The sequence below is a fragment of the Pan paniscus genome, chromosome 3 (assembly GCF_029289425.2).
Source record: "Pan paniscus chromosome 3, NHGRI_mPanPan1-v2.0_pri, whole genome shotgun sequence".
Taxonomy (NCBI): Eukaryota; Metazoa; Chordata; class Mammalia; order Primates; family Hominidae; genus Pan; species Pan paniscus.
The window spans coordinates 93,195,635-93,219,598 of NC_073252.2; the positions used below are offsets into that span (position 1 = coordinate 93,195,635).

General features: G+C 41.6%; 1 protein-coding gene across 2 annotated transcripts in view; it reads right to left on the reverse strand.

Annotated features, from left to right (window-relative positions):
* Window positions 1–2,944: 2,944 nt before the first annotated feature.
* The window catches only part of UNC5C (unc-5 netrin receptor C), a 388,152-nt gene continuing 367,132 nt past the window's right edge, over window positions 2,945–23,964 (reverse strand). For both annotated transcript variants that reach the window (XM_008955313.5, XM_003829912.5), the window contains 4 exons: window positions 19,808–19,957; window positions 17,661–17,825; window positions 4,720–4,898; window positions 2,945–3,965 (listed from right to left, as the gene is read on the reverse strand). In XM_008955313.5, the coding sequence (XP_008953561.1) occupies window positions 3,800–3,965; window positions 4,720–4,898; window positions 17,661–17,825; window positions 19,808–19,957 (660 nt within the window). In that variant the 3' untranslated portion in view covers window positions 2,945–3,799. The remainder of the gene's footprint in view (window positions 3,966–4,719; window positions 4,899–17,660; window positions 17,826–19,807; window positions 19,958–23,964) is intronic.

The following is a 23,964-nucleotide window of genomic DNA, read 5'->3' on the forward strand; positions in this document are numbered from 1 at the left end:
ACTATTCATTTGGAAGATGCCGTTTGTGAAACAGCTGTTAGCTGTGAGAACCTTGGTGTTACACAGGTTTGTCATCACCATGCCAGTTATCAATTCTGAATCCAACTTCTATTCCTTCCAGATACATTAAGGAAACTTGAAAGAGTGTGATAAGAAGAAAATAAAAACAGGATGAAACCTCTGCCTTTGGATTCCCAAATTCAGCAGAAAAGAAGCTGCTTTCTTCCCTTTGATTAACAACCCCAATTTTCTCTTCCCCAGACATAGTATTCCATTTGCATATATAAGACTTATTTCTTTCTAAGCAGATACTTCTTACATTTCCAAAGATAAATATTAAGGAACTAAAAGGAGATTTAGAGTATACAAACCCCAATGAAAACCATAAGTGTTAAAAATGACAACTCTTCAAAGACTGTTTTATATAGATTTTACATAGTTCTGTTATAAGAAGCAACTGAAGATATGTTGTGTATGAATGAGTTGATGTACTGGGCTCACAATGACCTAATATTGAGATGGGTGATGCAAATGAAAAAAAAGTGAGAATAAGAAAATTATAAATTTGAAGTGAAAATTTCCCTACATCTGTTTGTCATAAAGGTCCTTGAACTCTACAGGTTTTCATTCCCTTCATCAAACACATTCTAGTGAATATTAAACTCAGGTTAGATTGTGTTGTACACCACTAGATGGCAGCATGCACAAATGATAGTTTTTTCTATCCAAATGAAACCAGCCAAACTGCCTCTCCAGCGGTGTAGAAAGAAGCAGGATGTATCACATAGAATGGTTGATGAAGTGGCTTCCTATGAAATGAACTGTTATATCTGGACCTTCTAAGTTCAAAAGCAATCTAACAGCTATTACTTTACTCCAAAGGAGAAGGAAATCAGAATTTGTAGTGAAAATTATTTGGTATAAATAGTGTATGTATGGAAGTTGTCATTCACTTAATAGGAAACATTAAGAGTTCTGACAGATGAGTACCTCACACACGAAATCAATCACTTTTCCCTTTTCTGGTGGTGGGAAGTTGAACCAAAAAAGCATCTGAAGTGAACCCCAAGGGTTCTCAATGACTTCAGTAAGACAAACAATTCCTGTTTGTGTTCAATAGTTCTGTGTTGGTGACTTTTCAGTCAAAGTAAGTTTTTAGTAACAGTTATGGAATTGATTCATCTTCATAGCTACATAGTTGCTCCCCTCTAGTTTTCACTAGGCATAGAAGTTTCTTTGACCATTCAGTTCAGATTCTAGTTCTTGATTTCCATAGATGATTCCACAACCCCGGTACTGATGCGTAATCTTGACAAGTTTATTTCAAAATGTAGGAATGGACAATAGCTCTCTTTCCTCCTCCTCCTTTTAAAAAATGTATGTGTATAACTGCGTGTAGATATATATTTGATTTTTAATTTAGAATACAGTTTTACTCATTGCTACAAACATCCACTGAACTTGTTTATAGTGCAATCTCTCCCTTCCCCAGTCAGTGTACAAATATTTTAAATATGGAAATCCTAATGCAGGGGGTGGGCTGAGAGAGATTTTATAGAATATATGTATGTCCAAAACAGAAGATAAGGAATAAAAAGCATGAAAGAAAGAAGAGGTTCCATAGCAAGGTATCAGCAGTTCCTCAGGGATGAGGATGGCGGAGGCATCAAGTAATCTCAAGATGCTACCAAAATAGGAGCGGAAACATGGAAAGATGGAAGCACATGTATAATTCAAGTCTGTTCAGCAACTTGTGTGCCTCCAGCCTAAAAGTAAACCACAGTCATGTTCTAAAGGTTCCGATTCATACACATGTCTGCTTGTTCTTCAGTTTTGGTTTTGCTACTGGGCTTTGATTCTTTAATCCCCACCTGCTGAATGAATTGAGTCCTTGTGTTTGTTAAAGAGCTTGTGATGGTCCCAAGGAAACATACTAGTTTACACAAAGTAGTGTGTTGACTAACATTTTGCAGGACAACAGTTTTTAAAGAGCTAACTAACTAGACAGCTTTTATAAATGCTACTGAATATTATGACAGCAAAGAAAGATTAAGGGTGGGGGGGGTGTAGCGTAGAAAAAAATGCACCAAGTTCCTACTGCCAGATAAACTTGTAGGACTGGTCTAGATATCAAGATGCCAAGACAATAATAAAAAACAGAATTTGCAACCAGTCAGGAAGGCTGGGGGCAGGGGCATCCCAAGAGAGGCTAAGAAAATGATAATAAAGGGATGTCATCTCTCAGTGAACAGCATAATGCAATGATGCAGAGCGACTCAGGCCAAACAAACAACATCATAATGCTGGTTAGAATAATCATCTTCCTTGTCAGAACTACTTGAAAGGCATAACATAGCCTGGGCAAAAGACCAGCTGATGATTTTAAATGATGATCCAGGTCAGAGTCCATTGTGGTCTTCAGACTGATGAATGAGACCGGAGGCATCACGGTGGAAGTTGAGCATTTCAGAACATGGAGATGATCTAATCCCACCCTTTCACTTTCTAGTGAGGACACTGAGGTCGTGTGGTTAAATGACTTTCTCAAGGTGGCGCAACAAGACAGTGACAGACCCACAATGAGAACTGGTTTCCTGATCTCCAGTTTAGAGTCCATTCCTCCAACCACACTGCCTCTAGAGTAGAGCACCATAGGGAGTCGACGTGGGGCCACACAACGGCAATATTAAGTGAACTTAATAGAGAACACGTCTCCTTAAGACTCCTCAGAGGAGAAAGACCCTGCCTGAGCAAGCTGAAGGAACAGACTGACAAAGCCATTCAGCATTTATCACCTTTCTGGGGTGGAATAAGGGAAAGGTAAAAGGTCAAGGAAGCGATGCATGTTGAATTAAACTGATGACCACACCCACCTTGATAGGTGAAAAGGTGGGACAGGTCTAGTCAATACCCAAATACTAACAAACAGCACTGCTAACAAAAATAGAAATTTAAAAAATTCATTTTACCAGAATACCTGTAAATAATAATAATAATACCTTTAAAAAAAACAAAACACTTCATATTGCATATTACAAACACACACACATGTTGTGAAAATAATGCTTGTTTGTGGGGTTAAACATGAATCACTGTCTTCCCTGCAATGCTACAGCTTTATTCCCAAAGGGCACCAGAAGGGTCCCTCCAAGGAATAGGAGTCTTAGTTATTTCTTTTTTACACTTAGATTCTCCACTTCCCTGATACAAACAGTAACACTGGTTCTACAAGTTCTAGAAACAGAACACTGATGGGAGGATTATCTGAGACACTTGATGCACACGATTTGTAGCAAAAGTCTGTGATTTCTCTGTAAATTACTAATCTGAAATAGACACAACAAACCGTCCACAGCTTCAACTTCAAATGATTTGAACAAAAATAGAACGAGCCATGGACAGTGTCTGCATCCCTGTCCAATTTGATGTAAACAACATTTGTAGAAATTGGGTTTGTTAAGAAAGTTTATCCATATATCTGGATAGCAATAAAAAGCGTTTCCTAGGAAACTGTAAGATCCTGTACCACACAGCATACAGCCCAACTAAGAGGAAAATTAGGTTGATAGCTAAATTCAAGGTACAAATTTACACAATTTTTCTTAACTCCCGTGATGATGTCCGAGTAAAGTGGGCATGTACATGGGCAGTTGTATCTGTTTTCCTTCTGGCTCCTGCTGCAGTCTTGCCTGTGAAGCGCATTGGTCTCATCTGGATTTCCTCCTCAGCTGTGATTCACCTGGACGGCCACAGACTCCCTGTGCATTTTTGTCCTTCATTTCCCCTTCCAGCATGATGGTTAATACTGCCCTTCTGCTGCTAAGGACACCACCGTTTCATGTCTTCCCATTTCTTCCAAGACAGCTGCCAGCATGCTCAGGTTTCCATCTGGGAAGTTCTGTGCTTCCCAAAGATCCAGGATTACGCCAGTTGGGCTGGATTTGGTGGCAAAGTAATTCAAGTACCTGTAATTGGGAAAGAGAAAATGTGCTCAACAGTGTGACTTACATATCTATTTTTCCTCAGCTAAACCTTTCTGTCTCTCTACTTGTCTTTAAGTTTCCTGGTCCCATTGTGGCTGACAGTGAGCCATCCTAAATAACTAGCCCATGCTTAATTAGATCAGCCCCAGACAGGGGATGTGATGTTTAACTTTGTGAACCTCAGCTCTGAGTGAGATAATTTGAGAGACAAGATGTCTATGGGTCATATTCTAAACAGGAAATCAAGAGACTTATATTTTCTTTCTAGTCCAGGCTTGGATGATCTTTGACAGGTCATGCCACATGTTATGTTTGGTAGTGACGGTGACACTCCACAAAGTAGACGCTCCAGAGGTCTCTTTATAACTTAATATCAGTGCTGTGTTGGCATGCTAATTATTAATCAAACATTAGGTCCTGCTCAACTGCAGAGGAGGAGCAATAACTACGGTAGTGAATGGCTATATGATTTGGGGAATTTAGCCCATCAGCTTGGCAAAGTGCATCACAAAACTTGATACTTACCAATGCCAGATAAGCTCAGAATGTCTCTTAGCACTCTTTGCAAGCCCATAGTGCAAGGTACAAGGACAGAGCTTAATGCATATTTGCAAAATGAAAAATTAAATAGATGTGTGGATGGAAAAAAAAATGAAGCTAACCCTACGTCTAATAGTTATCGGTCCTGGAGGGCGCTAAGAGAAAGAAGCTAGTCTTGGGGCCAGACCATACCCACCTGTCCAGGTTCAGCTTATGGGCCAGCATCCTCCAGTCATGGCCTCTCGTCTGGGGGGCATCCAGGCTGCTACAGAGCTTCTGCCGGATAGGGAGAGGGATGCTGAAAGCACTGGGCCCCGTGACCGTGGTGATGGTGTTCGCAGGATCCAGCAGCGGCAAATCGATGCCAGTAGGTTCCTGTAGTTCAGGGACAGGAACAACACAGCATTATTTCTGAAGACAAAAGCAATCTCTGTTGAACCAATCAACATAATGCCTTGCTTTGAGTGATAAGAAAAGAATGAGTGCTGTTATTCTTCTTAGGAAGAATGGCTTCTTCTTAGCCTGAAAGTTGTGCATCACTAGATGTAACCTGGCTCAGAGATAGAGGTACATACATTTTGAGCTAACTTTGCATAGCCTCAGATTTGTGAGTCTTTGGTGAGGACTGGGCTGGATGGAAAGCTCTGATGTGATTCGATAACAGCTTTACTGATGGGATTCTCCAGGCTGAGAGAGAAGAGAGGGAATATCAGAGCCCCTAAAGGTTTAAATTTCAGGAGAGGAAAATGTTCAAAAGGGCAGTGCTTTGGGAATGAATAGATCTGAGATTCAAGGCTTCTGGAAACAGCCTGACCTTGAGGGGAAAGTCCTGGGCAAATGCTCCAGTAGTTCTCCTGCTAAACTCCACAGAAGATGTCTCAGTTCTGCTTTTGTTGAATGAACTGGAACATAGCTCTCCTCTAAATGATATCAACTTAAGGCTAATTTCTTAAAAAAATGGTAAACACAGTATATTATTGCCTTAGGGCAAGTTGTTAATGGCATCCTCCAATTGCTGTATATCCTTATTTTTTAAAAATCTAATTTTAGTAGAGAAAACCATAAATTGGCTCTTAAGATAGTCTCAGCTCATAAAACAGCACAAATGCAAAATCTGAATTTCATCTGCAGGAGAAATTCTGATCATTTTCTGATCACTTCTGCTGGTTGGAAAAGCAAAAGCAAATGTTGCCTGGGAAATATTAAAGCAATAAAAGAAAATCTACTTAATCTACTATAAATGCCATCTCTATTTTTTTTTCTTTTTTATGTATTTATTTATTATTATTCTACTTTTAAGTTTTAGGGTACATGTGCACAATGTGCAGGTTAGTTACATATGTATACACGTGCCATGCTGGTGCGCTGCACCCACTAACTCATCATCTAGCATTAGGTATATCTCCCAATGCTATCCCTCCCCCCTCCCACCTCCCCCTACCCCACAACAGTCCCCAGAGTGTGATGTTCCCCTTCCTGTGTCCATGTGTTCTCATTGTTCAATTCCCCCCTGTGAGTGAGAATATGCAGTGTTTGGTTTTTTGTTCTTGCGATAGTTTACTGAGAATGATCATTTCCAATTTCACCCATGTCCCTACAAAGGACATGAACTCATCCTTTTTTATGGCTGCATAGTATTCCATGGTGTATATGTGCCACATTTTCTTAATCCAGTCTATCATTGTTGGACATTTGGGTTGGTTCCAAGTCTTTGCTATTGTGAATAGTGCCGCAGTAAACATACGTGTGCATGTGTCTTTATAGCAGCATGATTTATAGTCCTTTGGGTATATACCCAGTAATGGGATGGCTGGGTCAAATGGTATTTCTAGTTCTAGATCCCTGAGGAATCGCCACACTGACTTCCACAATGGTTGAACTAGTTTACAGTCCCACCAACAGTGTAAAAGTGTTCCTATTTCTCCACATCCTCTCTGGCACCTGTTGTTTCCTGACTTTTGAATGATTGCCATTCTAACTGGTGTGAGATGGTATCTCATTGTGGTTTTGATTTGCATTTCCCTGATGGCCAGTGATGGTGAGCATTTCTTCATGTGTTTTTTGGCTGCATAAATGTCTTCTTTTGAGAAGTGTCTGTTCATGTCCTTCGCCCACTTTTTGATGGGGTTTTTTTCTTGTAAATTTGTTTGAGTTCATTGTAGATTCTGGATATTAGCCCTTTGTCAGATGAGTAGGTTGCGAAAATTTTCTCCCATTTTGTAGGTTGCCTGTTCACTCTGATGGTAGTTTCTTTTGCTGTACAGAAGCTCTTTATTTTAATTAGATCCCATTTGTCAATTTTGGCTTTGGTTGCCATTGCTTTTGGTGTTTTAGACATGAAGTCCTTGCCCACGCCTATGTCCTGAATGGTAATGCCTAGGTTTTCTTCTAGGGTTTTTATGTTTTTAGGTCTAAAGTTTATGTCTTTAATCCATCTTGAATTGAGTTTTGTATAAGGTGTAAGGAAGAGATCCAGTTTCAGCTTTCTACGTATGGTTAGGCAGTTTCCTCAGCACCATTTATTAAATAGGGAATCCTTTCCCCATTGCTTGTTTTTCTCAGGTTTGTCAAAGATCAGATAGTTGTAGATATGCGGCGTTATTTCCGAGGGCTCTGTTCTATTCCATTGGTCTATATCTCTGTTTTGGTACCAGTACCATGCTGTTTTGGTTACTGTAGCCTTGAGTATAGTTTGAAGTCAGGTAGTGTGATGCCTCCAGCTTTGTTCTTTTGGCTTAGGATTGACTTGGTGATGCAGGCTCTTTTTTGGTTCCATATGAACTTTAAAGTAGTTTTTTCCAATTCTGTGAAGAAAGTCATTGGTAGCTTGATGGGGATGGCATTGAATCTATGGATTACCTTGGGCAGTATGGCCATTTTCACGATATTGATTCTTCCTACCCATGAGCATGGAATGTTCTTCCATTTGTTTGTATCCTCTTTTATTTCCTTGAGCAGTGGTTTGTAGTTCTTCTTGAAGAGGTCCTTCACGTCCCTCGTAAGTTGGATTCCTAAGTATTTTATTCTCTTTGAAGCAATTGTGAATGGGAGTTCACTCATGATTTGGCGCTCTGTTTGTCTGTTATTGGTGTATAAGAATGCTTGTGATTTTTGTACATTGATTTTGTATCCTGAGACTTTGCTGAAGTTGCTTATCAGCTTAAGGAGATTTTGGACTGAGACAGTGGCGTTTTCTAGACATACAATCATGTCATCTGCAAACAGGGACAATTTGACTTCCTCTTTTCCTAACTAAATACCCTTTATTTCCTTCTCCTGCCTAATTGCCCTGGCCAGAACTTCCAACACTATGTTGAATAGGAGTGGTGAGAGAGGGCATCCCTGTCTTGTGCCAGTTTTCAAAGGGAATGCTTCCAGTTTTTGCCCATTCAGTATGATATTGGCTGTGGGTTTGTCATAGATAGCTCTTATTATTTTCAGATACGTCCCATCAATACCTAATTTATTGAGAGTTTTCAGCATGAAGGGTTGTTGAATTTTGTCAAAGGCCTTTTCTGCATCTATTGAGATAATCATGTGGTTTTTGTCTTTGGTTCTGTTTATATGCTGGATTACATTTATTGATTTGCGTATATTGAACCAGCCTTGCATCCCAGGGATGAAGCCCACTTGATCATGGTGGATAAGCTTTTTGATGTGCTGCTGGATTCGGTTTGCCAGTATTTTATTGAGGATTTTTGCATCAATGTTCATCAAGGATATTGGTCTAAAATTCTCTTTTTTGGTTGTGTCTCTGCCAGGCTTTGGTATCAGGATGATGCTAGCCTCATAAAATGATTTAGGGAGGATTCCCTCTTTTTCTATTGATTGGAATAGTTTCAGAAGGAATGGTAGCAGCTCCTCCTTGTACCTCTGGTAGAATTTGGCTGTGAATCCATCTGGTCCTGGACTCTTTTTGGTTAGTAAGCTATTGATTATTGCCACAATTTCAGCTCCTGTTATTGGTCTATTCAGAGATTCAACTTCTTCCTGGTTTAGTCTTGGGAGAGTGTATGTGTTGAGGAATTTATCCATTTCTTCTAGATTTTCTAGTTTATTTGCATAGAGGTGTTTGTAGTATTCTCTGATGGTAGTTTGTATTTCTGTGGGATTGGTGGTGATATCCCCTTTATCATTTTTTATTGCGTCTATTTGATTCTTCTTTCTTTTTTTCTTTATTAGTCTTGCTAGCAGTCTATCAATTTTATGGATCCTTTAAAAAAAACCAGCTACTGGATTCATTAATTTTTTGAAGGGTTTTTTGTGTCTCTATTTCCTTCAGTTCTGCTCTGATTTTAGTTATTTCTTGCCTTCTGCTAGCTTTTGAATGTGTTTGCTCTTGCTTTTCTAGTTCTTTTAATTGTGATGTTAGGGTGTCAATTTTGGATCTTTCCTGCTTTCTCTTGTGGGCATTTAGTGCTATAAATTTCCCTCTACACACTGCTTTGAATGCGTCCCAGAGATTCTGGTATGTTGTGTCTTTGTTCTTGTTGGTTTCAAAGAACATCTTTATTTCTGCCTTCATTTTGTTATGTACCCAGTAGTCATTCAGGAGCAGGTTGTTCAGTTTCCATGTGGTTGAGTGGTTTTGAGTGAGATTCTTAATCCTGAGTTCTAGTTTGATTGCACTGTGGTCTGAGAGATAGTTTGTTATAATTTCTGTTCATTTACATTTGCTGAGGAGAGCTTTACTTCCAAGTATGTGGTCAATTTTGGAATAGGTGTGGTGTGGTGCTGAAAAAAATGTATTTTCTGTTGATTTGGGGAGGGGAGTTCTGTAGATGTCTATTAGGTCCGCTTGGTGCAGAGCTGAGTTCAATTCCTGGGTATCCTTGTTGACTTTCTGTCTCGTTGATCTGTCTAATGTTGACAGTGGGGTGTTAAAATCTCCCATTATTAATGTGTGGGAGTCTAAGTCTCTTTGTAGGTCACTCAGGACTTGCTTTATGAATCTGGGTCCTCCTGTATTGGGTGCATATATATTTAGGATAGTTAACTCTTCTTGTTGAATTGATCCCTTTACCATTATGTAATGGCCTTGTTTGTCTTTTTTGATCTTTGTTGGTTTAAAGTCTGTTTTATCAGAGACTAGGATTGCAACCCCTGCCTTTTTTTGTTTTCTATTTGCTTGGTAGATCTTCCTCCATCCTTTTGTTTTGAGCCTATGTGTGTCTCTGCATGTGAGATGGGTTTCCTGAATACAGCACACGGATGGGTCTTGACTCTTTATCCAATTTGCCAGTCTGTGTCTTTTAATTGGAGCATTTAGTCCATTTACATTTAAAGTTAATATTGTTATGTGTGAATTTGATCCTGTCATTATGATGTTAGCTGGTGATTTTGCTCGTTAGTTGATGCAGTTTCTTCCTAGTCTCAATGGTCTTTACATTTTGGCATGATTTTGCAGTGGCTGGTACCGGTTGTTCCTTTCCATGTTTAGTGCTTCCTTCAGGAGCTCTTTTAGGGCAGGCCTGGTGGTGACAAAATCTCTCAGCATTTGCTTGTCTGTAAAGTATTTTATTTCTCCTTCACTTATGAAGCTTAGTTTGGCTGGATATGAAATTCTGGGTTGAAAATTCTTTTCTTTAAGAATGTTGAATATTGGCCCCCACTCCCTTCTGGCTTGTAGAGTTTCTGCTGAGAGATCAGCTGTTAGTCTGATGGGCTTCCCTTTGTGGGTAACCTGACCTTTCTCTCTGGCTGCCCTTAACATTTTTTCCTTCATTTCAACTTTGGTGAATCTGACAATTCTGTGTCTTGGAGTTGCTCTTCTTGAGGAGTATCTTTGTGGCATTCTCTGTATTTCCTGAATCTGAATGTTGGCCTGCCTTGCTAGACTGGGGAAGTTCTCCTGGATAATATCCTGCAGAGTGTTTTCCAACTTGGTTCCATTCTTCCCATCACTTTCATATACACCAATCAGATGTAGATTTGGTCTTTTCACATAGTCCCATATTTCTTGGAGGCTTTGCTCATTTCTTTTTATTCTTTTTTCTCTAAACTTCCTTCTCGCTTCATTTCATTCACTTCATCTTCCATCGCTGATACCCTTTCTTCCAGTTGATTGCATCGGCTCCTGAGGCTTCTGCATACTTCACGTAGTTCTCGAGCCTTGGTTTTCAGCTCCATCAGCTCCTTTAAGCACTTCTCTGTATTGGTTATTCTAGTTATACGTTCTTCTAAATTTTTTTCAAAGTTTTCAACTTCTTTGCCTTTGGTTTGAATTTCCTCCCGTAGCTCAGAGTAATTTGATCATCTGAAGCCTTCCTCTCTCAGCTCGTCAAGGTCATTCTCTGTCCAGCTTTGTTCCGTTGCTGGTGAGGAACTGTGTTCCTTTGGAAGAGGAGAGGCGCTCTGCTTTTTAGAGTTTCCAGTTTTTCTGCTCTGTTTTTTCCCCAACTTTGTGGTTTTATCTACTTTTGGTCTTTGATGATGGTGATGTACAGATGGGTTTTTGGTGTGGATGTCCTTTCCGTTTGTTAGTTTTCCTTCTAACAGACAGGACCCTCAGCTGCAGGTCTGTTGGAATACCTGGCCGTGTGAGGTGTCAGTCTGCCCCTGCTGGGGGGTGCCTCCCAGTTAGGCTGCTCAGGGGTAGGGGTCAGGGACCCACTTGAGGAGGCAGTCTGCCTGTTCTCAGATCTCCAGCTGCGTGCTGGGAGAACCACTGCTCTCTTCAAAGCTGTCGGACAGGGACATTTAAGTCTGCAGAGGTTACTGCTGTCTTTTTGTTTTTCTGTGCCCTGCCCCCAGAGGTGGAGCCTGCAGAGGCAGGCAGGCCTCCTTGAGGTGTGGTGGGCTCCACCCAGTTCGAGCTTCCAGGCTGCTTTGTTTACATAAGCAAGTCTGGGCAATGGCGGGCGCCCCTCCCCCAGCCTCGCTGCTGCCTTGCAGTTTGATCTCAGACTGCTGTGCTAGCAATCAGCGAGACTCTGTGGGCGTAGGACCCTCGAGCCACGTGTGGGATATAATCTCCTGGTGTGCCATGTTTTAAGCCTGTCGGAAAAGCGCAGTACTTGGGTGGGAGTGACCCGATTTTCCAGGTGCCGTCTGTCACCCTTTTCTTTGACTAGGAAAGGGAACTCCCTGACCCCTTGCGCTTCCCGAGTGAGGCAATGCCTCGCCCTCCTTCGGCTCACGCACGGTGCGCGCACCCACTGACCTGCGCCCACTGTCTGGCACTCCCTAGTGAGATGAACCCGGTACCTCAGATGGAAATGCAGAAATCACCCATCTTATGCGTCGCTCACGCTGGGAGCTGTAGACTGGAGCTGTTCCTATTTGGCTGTCTCTCTCTTTTTAAAGCACGTAACTTGTTGGTGTTCCTCACTAGTTGCCAGAGGATGAACTAACTGGCCACACCCAGTTTCAGCCATCTTGAAGTGTTTGGTTCCTGCTGAGTGCTCAGCTCAGGGGCTCAACACCACCATCACCCAGAGCCCCCCCCGCCATATGCTGCCCTGCACCGCTTCAGTGGCCTCCCCAGCCGTGAATGCACTGGCACTGCGGGCAGTGAGGTTGCAACTGCCTGTGTGCCAGTGTTGATTAGCAGTATGTTCCACATTCTGCGATCAGCAGCAAGTGCTCACTTCTAGGCTTATGCAATCCCATGGAACAGGGTCAATCCAGGGGTGTGGAGGGCATTTGAAATCTTTTGCCATGGTATGCACAGTGCTGTTGGCTGTGATCATGGTATTTATCCTCAAATACATATATATATGTATTTAGAGACAAGGTCTTCATGTGGTAGGAGGGGCATTTAACACTTCTCTGTCACCCAGGCTGGAGTGCCATGGTGTGATCATAGCTTGCTGCAGCCTTGAATTCTTGGGCTCAAGCGATCCTCCCACCTCAGTCTCCCAAATAGCTGAGACTATCGGTGTGCACCATCACACTGGGCTAATTTGCCTTTTTTTTTTTTAAAGAGATGATGGGGTCTCACTGTGTTGTCCAGATTGGTCTCAAACTCCTAGGCTCAAGTGATCCTCCTAGCTCAGCCTCCCAAAGTCATGGGATTACAGGTGTGAGCCACCATACCTGGCCCAGTGAGGGATCTTTATATGACCTTCCTGGTTGGCTGGTATGAGGCTGCAAGGTGACCATGTGAAGTGCAGAATGCAGTCGGACATGGCGTAGGGCTGTTCACCTGTGCTTCCACCACTTCACAATCTAATCTCAGGTTGCCCCGTCCTTGCTGTGACTTGACCTGACTCATAGGCTCCTTAGAGTCTGAGCACCACTCACTAGTTCTCATGCCATTTCTAAGGATGCACCTCTAATAGTTATTCTGCTCTTTCTTTTCTTTGATCTCTGTCAGGCAAAGTCCTCAAAGCCTGGTCCAAAAGTCCTGTGCCCTGGGGCCCCCCTGGGTGAGCATACCCTAGGCGTCAGGCCTGGAGGTCTCCTCGGTGCCTCCCAGCTCTTCTGTGCTCCTCACACTCTGCTCTGTGCACATTGGCTGTATTTGTAGGTTACTGCCTTTTATTTCTCACATTTCTTATGGGTGAGAGTGTATCAATCAATCATCCTCAGACCTCTATGATAACACTGTGCCCCACACACAAGAGGCTACTCAATTAATGTTTGTTGAAATGAGAGAAAATATTTGTCCTTAGTACAGAAAGAAGATGAAGCCAACCTCTGATAGAAGGCCACCCATAGACTAGGGTGTTGAGCTGCCTTCCAACTAAACGTGGAAGTTAAATCCTGAAATGAGAGGCCAGTTGAAGATAGATAGATAGGCATGGATCTTGGGAAGGTGTGCTCACATATTCATGTTGTCCCCATTTTCTTGTGGATAAAGAACTCTCCTCAGCATTTCATGTGGGCATTGAAGTCCTGAGCTCTCTATCCCTGGCTACTCACTCAGCCTATTTATTTCTGTGTAGATGAAACAAGCTCAATAGGGCATCATTTCTTTGTTTCTTTCTCTTATCAAATGGCTGACAACAGCCTTGAAAGTTAGTTAAAGTAAAATACGTTTATACATTTACATTTCATCTAGTAATTTTAGTTGCTATTAGTTCTTCCTTTACTTCCAGGTAAAAGTAGAATGCTTATTTCAATAATCATTTATAATATCAGTGCCATTGGTCTTTTATGTTATGATTCCCTTATGTAAACATATGATTTTTCAACATTAGTCAAACAGCTGCTATGGGTGATGACACACATATTCAGGACTCCACAGTCCTGAAACAACTTTCTATTCTGATATTTGGACTTTTCCTAAAGTCGCTTAGAAAAAGTAGGTTTTCCCAATGGACATTTTGAGCAGGTTATGGAAAGCAGAAGATGTAAACAGATGAAATGGCTGTAGCAGAGTGATATTACTTTGTACATTTATTTTAAATAAATATTATTTGTGTATACAAAAGTGCTGTGCACCACAACTTAAGAGGTTATAAGATCTAGCAAATATAAAACTTAATTATAATTGCTTTTATTACCTATAAATCTATTATTAAAGTAAAGTAGATGAGAACGGGCGCCGTGGCTCACGCCTATAATCCCAGCACTTTGGGAGGCTGAGGTGGGTGGATGACCTGAGGTCAGGAGTTCGAGACCAGCCTAGCCAACGTGGTGAAACCCTGTCTCTACTAACAAACAATACAAAAATCAGCTGGGTGTGGTGGCGTATGCCTGTGATCCCAGCTACTCAGGAGGCTGAGGCAGGAGAATTGTTTGAACCCAGGAGGCGGAGGTTGCAGTGAGCTGAAGTCGTGCCACTGCACTCCAGCCTGGGCCACAGAGCAAGACTCCATCTCAAAAAAGAAAAAGATGACTAATAAATACTGCCCCCTAAAACTGCACCTTTTTTCAGGGTTCAGAGCTTTCAAGTAAAGCAATGTGATAAACCAACTTGGGGATACATGCTACCTTCTTTTCTCTGGGAGCTAATTTTTGTTTATATTTATTTAGTTTTCATTTATTTATATAGGATCTGAGTTTTATTTTTGTGTTTATTTTGATTGATGATGATAGAAAGAAAATCTGAAACCTCAATTGATGACAGGCCCCCCCACGGATTGAAGTAGCAAAGTTGACTCAAAAGCCCTGTTATCCTTATGGCATCAGTGGCACCAGTAAAAATGGTGAACGTAGATTAAGTATGTGCTCTGGGCCAAGTTCTGTTTAGAACACTTACTTACTAACAAACATTCTCCCATTTAATTCCCACACTGGCCCAAGATAATATTCTATACCAATTTACAATGGGGAAACTGAGGCAAGAAAGGATTAAGTAATTGGCCCTATCTCCATGGAACAGCCTACTTGGGAATTTCCCATGATGGATGTCTGCCTGTAACTGAATCAAAATAGAAGATGTGAAGAAACTGTAAATTTATCTGTCCTCTGCACCATGTTTTCTTTTGGAGATAATGAGTAGCTTCCTGGTTACTCTCTCTGCACTTGTCTATGAAACCAACAAACAAAATCTTTTATCATCTTTTACATTTTGACATTCATTTGTGCCAATACAGTTAGTTAGTCTTCCAGGCATTTTCCTTCTTAAACTTCATCTCTGTGAAATTAAAGCCTTTGTCTCTAGTTAAGGAATCCCTGGCTAAATCACCCAGAGACAACTGGCTGGCCCTTGAAATAATCAGAGTACATGTCGCGCACAGCCTGGTCTCTGGGGTGGGCAACAGGTCCTCTGTCTGACAGGACAGGCCAAGGGCTGTGTAGCTTTATAAGTGACGACTGGTGAGTGCGTCCGGTGGTGGGTGGCTGGAGGGAGGGGCAGCACATTTCTGGCAAGCCAGCTCATTCCTGGGAGATAGGACATTGGAACGGGAACCCCAGCCTCACTGCCATCTTGCCCTGTGACCCTAGGAAGGAGCCCTGTTCAGAAGAAAGAAACCACAAATGGAGCCTTTTCTCTACTTGTTTATGGTTTGTCAATCATCTTGTACCCTTTCTTGGAGGTTTTGTTGAGGATCTGGGTCCCAGAACTCTACAGAGTCCATTGTTCTTCAACGCAGAGGCTTCCTCTCCAACGTCAGTACACCCATCCACACTCCCTCCTCTGCGCACCCAGCACCCGCATTCAAATGCTAACCACAACAGTGGGATTCAGTGACCCAGAAGGAAAAGCCGCAGAGTGCCCCTTAATTCCCCCAAAGTCATCTTGACTCCCCTCACTTCTTCCCCGCCCTCAGTTAAATATGCTTGTCTGTCACACAAGGGCAGATGCCTCTGACATGACTGAAGGCTGGTCTCTTTGAGCAGACTGACACCATGTTGCAAAAGAAGTAATCTTTCCTCTGTGTTGCCACAAGAAAGCAAAAGCCCTTAAATTGTGATCACACTATGCAAAACTGTCCTTTTTCTGAAGGGAGGTGGCAGCCCTGGCGCGGGAGAGCACAGAGCAGCTCTCTTTCATTTGTGGCTGCATCTGATCCACCTTTTTAACACGCAGCCAATGTTCATGTGGAACAGAAAGCAAGCATCAAAGGACCAGACCCCCTCACCCCCCTCCAAAATTCCGCAGCCTTTGTTGTCACTGGAGCTGGGTGGTTATTGAACTTTGCAGACCTGCTGGGCCTGGAAAGTGAAAACACCCTCCCGAGCCAGCAGGGGTGGTGCTGTGTGCCTGGGAGATAGGGCTGCGCATCCGAAGGCCTGGCGGTTGCCATGGCACCCTGACACCGAGATCATTCCTTATGAATGTCACCGGGGGCTGTGACTAAAGTTGTTTATGAGTCAAAAGTCTCATCAAACTACAGGAGGAAATGATGACCACACCTCGGCAGGCTGTGGTGGGAAAGAAAGAAGGATGGAGTGTAGTGGAAGCTGATGTGCTTTTCTCCCCACTCGGTTTGCTAAGGAAGATGGTCTTTAAATATGACATGTGAAGCAAGACAAGCTGAACATGCTGACATTGCATTCGTCACTGTGCATGACACAACGAGGGAGAGGTAGTATTTTAAATCATATACTGGCCCGCTGTCATTTTCACATATGACAATCTTGTGCTTTGTGGCTTAGCACGCAGCACAGGGCTTAGCTCCATGAGGCCCCAAAGAGGCTGCCTTCTGCCCTTTTGGCTTCTTCTCTTCCCTTTGTTCCTCTGGTGTGAAGGGTTATCAATTTTCAAGGCTTTGGATCCAAGGTAACAGATAAGGAAGGTCATGGGCACTTCCTCTTTCCTTAAGGAGAAGTTTTAGATGATAGCAGTGATCACTATTATTTCTGTAATATGGACACAGGGAAATAGCCAACTGAAGTGTGTGAAGATCACAGCAAAGGAAGGCAAAGCTGATGGCCACAGGGGGGAAATATGGAGATTCTACTTCTATTTGTGGCATATTTCCCCCATCCCGGAGGAAAGTGTATCTCTTTTTATATTTAGAGAATGATAGAGAGAAAGGAGATCAAGAGATTTCTCCTTTCTTCCTTTGAATGGAGAAGAAGAAAAAGGGAGCAGAGAAGCCCCTCTCCTTTCTTCCACTCCACCCAGCAGCAGGTGATTAGGGGAAAGGGAGGAGAGTTGCTGAGAAAGAAGCAGAAAGGGAGGAGAGACAGATGGAGGATGGGGGAACATGGCACGCTAAGGGATGCATGGGGAGAAGTTACTCCATGTGCACGCTCCTTAAATTAAACCTTTACTTGAAATTCAGATCTGTTTTTAAAAGTTAGAACATAATTCTTAAAATTCATGTCATAAAAATTAAGACTTGTTTTTCAAAAAGGATCCCTTAATATATTTTTTTTCTGCAGCTAACTTCCCTTGCTCATTACAAATATTATTCTATTAACAAATAGGATCTATAGAAAGCTTTTGAGGACTTCCCATATGGACAATGTTGAGATACCCTTTTAGCCCACACACTCTCTCTTCCTGAGTGTCGCACTCTCCCCTGATTTCAGACAGACAGGAGCCACTTACCTCTGACACGGTGCAGTTATTAAGACTTGTTTTCCAAAAAGGATCCCTTAATATATTATATATTTTTTTTCTGCAGCTAACTTCCCTTGCTCATTACAAATATTATTCTATTAACAAATAGGATCTATAGAAAGCTTTGGAGGACTTCCCATTTGGGCTATGTTGAGATACCCTTTTAGCCCACACTCTCTCTCTTCCTGAGTGTCGGCCTCTCCCCTGATTTCAGACAGACAGGAGCCACTTACCTCTGACACGGTGCAGTTGAGCTGGAAGATCTGCCCTTCTCCTTCCACCTGCCGCACACAGAGTTTGCAAACCAGCTCCACTGTGTTCAGGCTAAATCTTTCCAGAGTGAAGGTGCAGTGCAGGTTTCTTTGAGATCCGCTCCAAACATGGTAAAATGGAATTTCCTAAAGGATATAAAAGTGTTAACCACAATTGAAGGACTACTACCAAAAATAACTCTCAGATGGTCTGCTGCTAGGTACTCTGAGTATCACACCTGTGGCCTCATTTAATCCTCACAACAGACCTATGTTTAAGTACATCCTGGCCCCTTATCACATGAAAAACTTGAGGGCCAGAGAGGTTCAATAACTTACCCCAAATCACACAGCAAGTAAGTAGCAGGGTTGAGATTTGAACCTAAGGAGTCAGCCTCCAGAATCCATGTACCTAACCAGTCTGCCACATGTCTCTAATTTACAACAGGAGCCATTGTAAATGATTAAAAAAAAAAGAGTTTATACAATTCCCAAAATAAAACTTGCACACACCAGCCATTGCTCATTAATAGAATCCCTGTCGTGACATTCTGGAGAAAAGCAAAGAAAGTCTAAAGGATACTGCACTGATGCGGCTCCCTTTCATGCTTACATTCTCCTCTGCCCAGGACAGGGGAAGCCAAAACCCACTACAGTTGGAAACTTCAGACTCAATTAGCTGCCACAGAAAAGTTCTTGGCACCAAGCATCGAACAGGCTTTAATTTTCTAAAAGTCTAGACCACCTTACAGAGCCTATCCTAGAATCTGTTTTCAATAAAGGAAAGAAAAGGTTGCCACATAAAAAATGGGAGAGCATGGCTGTCAAAAGCAGTGGCTTCGGAGCCAAATCCAGTACAAATAAGAACCCCTTATTTCGCTTACTTGATAACCTGGGGCAAATTACTTAATCTTTCCATTGCTCAGTTTTCCTATCTGCAAAAGAGTAAACAAAGAGCTTCTCATTCATAGGTCTGCTGGGGTTAAATGAGCTAAACCAATGTATGAAGACAGTGTCCAGCAGATGGTAAGCATTCTGCCAGGCTTAGCTTTAACTAATATCATATTATCATTATCATTAAAATAGTATTTTCTTATAATTGTATGAAAGAAATTACTCCTAAAACAGGGAGATTTATAGTATTTTATGACAACTGCAACACAGAGGAAAGAAGAAAGCAAAGAAAGAGGTATACTGAGTAAGTCAGAAGCCTTCTGTCTCCATCAAGGACTGAGCTGTGCATAGAGAGTCTGGCATGCAACCTCCGTCAAAGCTCATGATTGTTAACAAACCAGTAGGCTTGTTTCCCATAATTTATGTGTAGGAACTAGACCAATGAGAGTGAGAATGGAGCCAGAATGTCTTCCCATCAGTCTTCCAGTATGTTCATTGGCTTACATCAGGAAATAGCTACCAGTTCAGTGGCAATGCTGGGGTTTGGGTTGAATTTGCATAAATATCAACATGGATTCACAGCTCTCTGAATATGTCTGCCCCTCCTAGGATGGCATATGAGGCTTGCAATCCCATCATCAAAGTGGTTTTCTCAAGAGCTCAGGCTGACGGATGAAGGAGGGGAAAATTCCTTGAGGGTCATGTGATTTTCCCCCAGGTATATACAAATGACACTTGGGACCAGTATTTTCTTGTCTCTTGTTTAATAATATCCTGGTTGGGTTTTACTTTTACATGCTATTTCAGTTCTCCAAAGTAGGGCTCCCTCTAATTTTTCAATGTAAGGGTACTGGCCTAGGAAGGCTGAAGCCTAATTTGTGTCCCATGGAATAAAAATGTCCTTCTGTTTGTTTCTGTGAATGCATTTCAAGCTGTTTTTACCCATCGATGTGAACATTTAGTATGAAAATTAATTGAAATGATGGATTTGGAAGCCTTTCATTTATTAAAAATAAAACAATGATAGTACATTTATTTAAAGGAAGAATTTTTTAAAAGCATTCCCTCAAATATGTCTGTATTTCTCAAAAATCCTAAATAACCCCAAACTGTTTTGGAGAAACAAGTAATGACATATGATTAATTTCAAGGAAGGGTATTTCCTATGTCTATATAATTTTAGACCTCTTTCTTAGAGATGTCTCCAGACCTTTTGTTCGGCTTGGGAACCTTACCTGATATTTAGCCAGCAATTTGCTCTTCCAGAGGGAATGGGCGATATCGTGAATTGACAGGCGCAGGTTGTGGGTGCTGCCTTTAAAATGAAGAGCCTTAGGTTCTTCTAGGAGCTGTCCTCCCATCTGTCTCTCAAGATGTAAAATTTCCTATAATGACATGCCCCAAACCCAAAGCACGTTATTGATTTGGATCACTTCTGTCAGCTCTCTCATTGAATAAGTTTCTTTACTGCCTCCTGAATGGCAGGCGGAACTTGTGCAACACCTTGAACACCCACTTTTGCAGCCTCGAGACCCTCTAACTAACTAAAACCCCTCCCATTTTGTATGGGACCAGACCCTAATAACAAACTATGTTTTGGCAGTCTACATCACACTGTTGAGGAGCAATTTCAGTACAGTTTGCCCTTTACCGACTGATGAGTGGAGTATTTATCAAATATGGGGGAATAACATCAGAACTCAAAACCAGAGAGCCATAAATTAAAGAAAAAATAGGTAGAAATGTAGACAAACTGATTGATAAGAAAGTAGATTTTCAATTAACTTTTACAAAAAGGGACAAATAACTAGAAGAGATACTCATTCCTTGGACTTGATAAAACCAAACAACAAATAAAAAATTAGAACCTGTTTTAGACATTTAGTTCAATCTCTTATAGTTACTTCAAGTACAGAAATAAAAATATAAAAATTTTGCTTAAAATGATTTATGCATAATTCCCAATTATTAAAAAAATTAGAATATGCTAATTATATATTCTATTAAAGGAAAATATTCCGATACAGATTAGGAAGGTTTTTACACACCAAATATTGAACTAAACAGTTACTCCAATTACATTTTCAAAAGAATATTTTTATTTCTTGAGAATTGTGGCTGATGAAAAAATTTGCTACATAATTTTCTTATACGATACAGATACAACATAAAGACAGATTCTATATATACTTCCATTTCTCAGGCTAGTTAATGGGAGTTAATGAAGCATTTCCAACTGCAGCTGTAATTATCCAAACAGCAGCAAACCATTAGTTATCAATGAACAAACTATCTTGGGTCTCCTCTGCTGTCTGAACCATCCCTATGCACGTTACTCCTCTCATGCCTTAAAAGTTTTAATGGTACAAATACATAGGAAATTTGTGACCCATTTTAAAATAAGGGTCCAGGAATATATGGATTTTAGAAAAAAATCAAAGCAAAATATAATTTTTTCTTTGGTGCTATTTCAATAAAAAGCAGGGAATTCAAGAACACAGGTGTTCATTCAGACTGTAACATGCATGGATTGGGTACCCACCAGGATACCAAGCACAGGTGGGTCACAGTGGAGGATTTCAGGCATGGGAACCAGATTGCCTCATATTCAGAAAAATGCATCCACCTTGCATTTGTTGAACGAATTCTAACCCATGCACTTGTAGAGCAGTAAGTGTGGTGGCTACCACGATCACTGATTACATGCAAACAAACAGCTCATTTCAAGATGCTGCGTTAGTGGTTCTTAATATCTGTCATCTTTTGGTGAGGCAACTATTCTGAACCATGCAAGCTGCTTGAAGGTCCTATAAGGTGTAAAAAAATATTAGGATAATGTGGAATGTGGTTTCAGGGCGTCCTCTAATTAGTATCTAATGGAAGAGATGAGGCAATAGCACACTGACGTAGACAAGTGTGTGGTCCAGCTGCCTGAGAGTATTGACCTGCTACTTAATGTTGCTGGCTGATGAGTAGCTATGGCTTGTGACAGGAGCCCGAGCAGTCAGCCAGCCCCCAGCCACAGTCAGCCAGACACCTTGACACATATGTTGTGTCATTGTCCCCCTAGTCTGCTGTGCCTGAGCTCAGCAGGCTCCGAGGGTCTCCCGTAGGCCATACAGACCCATCCAGCCTTGAGTCACACACGCTCCTCACAGAACGTGGCACACCCCACTCCATGACACCCCACTCCACGACAAGAATAGAGCCATGTGGAAGTGGAGAAGAAGAAGAAAAGTGAGGGTTAATTGCAGTTTCTTCTGCTTCAGCAGGAAGGCATAATGAGCTTATGTTGCTCATGTTTGGTGTCTAGTTAGCATAATAGAGAAAGCTGATGTTCCCAGTGAACCTGGCACCTGACAAATTCTAAAGCTAAAATGATGTTTGTTTATAAGCCATTAGAAGAAAAGAAACATAATTAGAAATCTTTGAGATTACAGTCATGCCAATCAATCAGTTCCAGCTTCTTTCTTTCCATATGCCCTAATTACCTCATCAAGACGTCTAAAGAGCAATCGATAGTAATTATCTGATTACTATAGATCTTCATTATGTCGAAATTATCTCCCTGGGATGTCTAAAAGAAGATGCATTGTATTCCAGGAGGTAATTGTACCCAACAATGTATAATCCACACCCCATTCCTACAATCAACATAGACTGCCAGAGGATATGAAGAGCATTATCAGTTTTCTTGGCAGGCAGGACATTGAAAAAAACCCAAACTGCCTATTGGCCATGACCTTGAAGTCAGGAAATCTAACACGGCATTTTGAGTGCAGAGTCTTCATGGGAGTCAGCCCAAGAATCAGGCTCAGTTTTTTGTTTCTTCAGCAATGATTTCAAAAGTCATGGTGAAGAATTCTCCCTAGTGGGGAAAAAGTCTAGACTGGCTTGGAGGAGCCCTTTTTTGGATAGAAAGTACCAAGTGCCATTTTAAAGACGTGGGGCCACAGAACACACTCCTTCCATAGTCTTAAGCTCGCCATTTCTCCATCACCCAGGAGTGACACAAAGCTGCAGGACAGGGCTGGAAGGAACCTGACTTTTTTCTCCCTTCCAATGGGACATAAACCCTGGGGAAAGACAAACTGCCCATCAGGACACACCCATGCTTAGAGCAGAGGCTATAAACATGTTTGCCAGAATAGTCTACCGGTCAAAACATCGAGCATGCATATTTATAAATTACATATCTCTATTATCAGTATGTTACTATATTGCATTATAAAATATACATAAAATTTAAAAATACATAAGATCCTGTATTAATCTATCTTAGCATAAAGCTAAGTACTAATACTGTATTTTTTTTTGGTCCCAGTGGTTCATTGGGCCTGGGGTGTGTAAACTCCATATTGGAGACTGCTGGCTCAGACAGCTTGTCCTTTCACTAGTACCTGGGGAAGAATTCAGCCCAGCAGTGAAGGATTCAGTAACCTTACCACACTTAACACTCCTTCCCGCAAAGTGGCAACTGGTATCGTTGCACTAAAGATGTTCATGACATAGGAAAGCATAACAGAAAAAAGGAGAGGACAAAAACCATGGTGTGAGTTAAAGAGATCTCAATCGATCATCCAACAACTCCTGGGAAACGAGTATCATCTAAAACCACACAGCAACAGGAGCTGACTCGTCACATACGGCCCATCTCAGATAGAGTTTTGTGTCAGATGATAGAAGAAGCAAGCCTGCCCGAAAGGCTAATCAGGCTTTGTCTTGTGTTACCATTTTAAGTGTTACAATTTGAGATTTACTCCAGCAGATTCCACTTAAAAATATGCTGCAACTTGTGTTTCACACTGCTTGATTTTCTGAATTCTTTGCACACGATCTCATTTTGGTTATTTATATGATACAGATATGTAAGAGGACAGAAAAATAACAAATATACAACTCAATAAGACATGGCTTTACAGTTCAGTGTTTTCCTCTGCTTCCTCTTCCTGGGAACCTTCATTCAACATCAGTGAGACACGTTAGGCTGCCAGGAACCATGTCAGGTCTGGAGCACACAGACAAGCAAGTCCCTGTCACTGCTTTAAACTGCTAATGGGCTAATGGTTCATGGGGGTCGGGGGGTGACCTGTAAACATGTAACCACAACACAGTGTGCTCAGGTCTAAAACCACTTCCAGACAGGCTGCTCTTGAATCACAAAGGTTAGGATATTTCACACACCTTAAAATAGAATATGAACAAAATATATTTAATGTCAGAAGAGTTAGGAAGACTTAAGAGAAATATCGTGACCCTGGAAAGAAATGCTATAGTAAGGATGCGGATCATCTGGCCTCTTTGTTCTCAGAAACCTGAATGTCAAGTTCCTTTGCAGACGTTGTCCTTCCTACTGGGAGTTCCCCCACCTCAGTGGCCTAGTTTGGCTCTA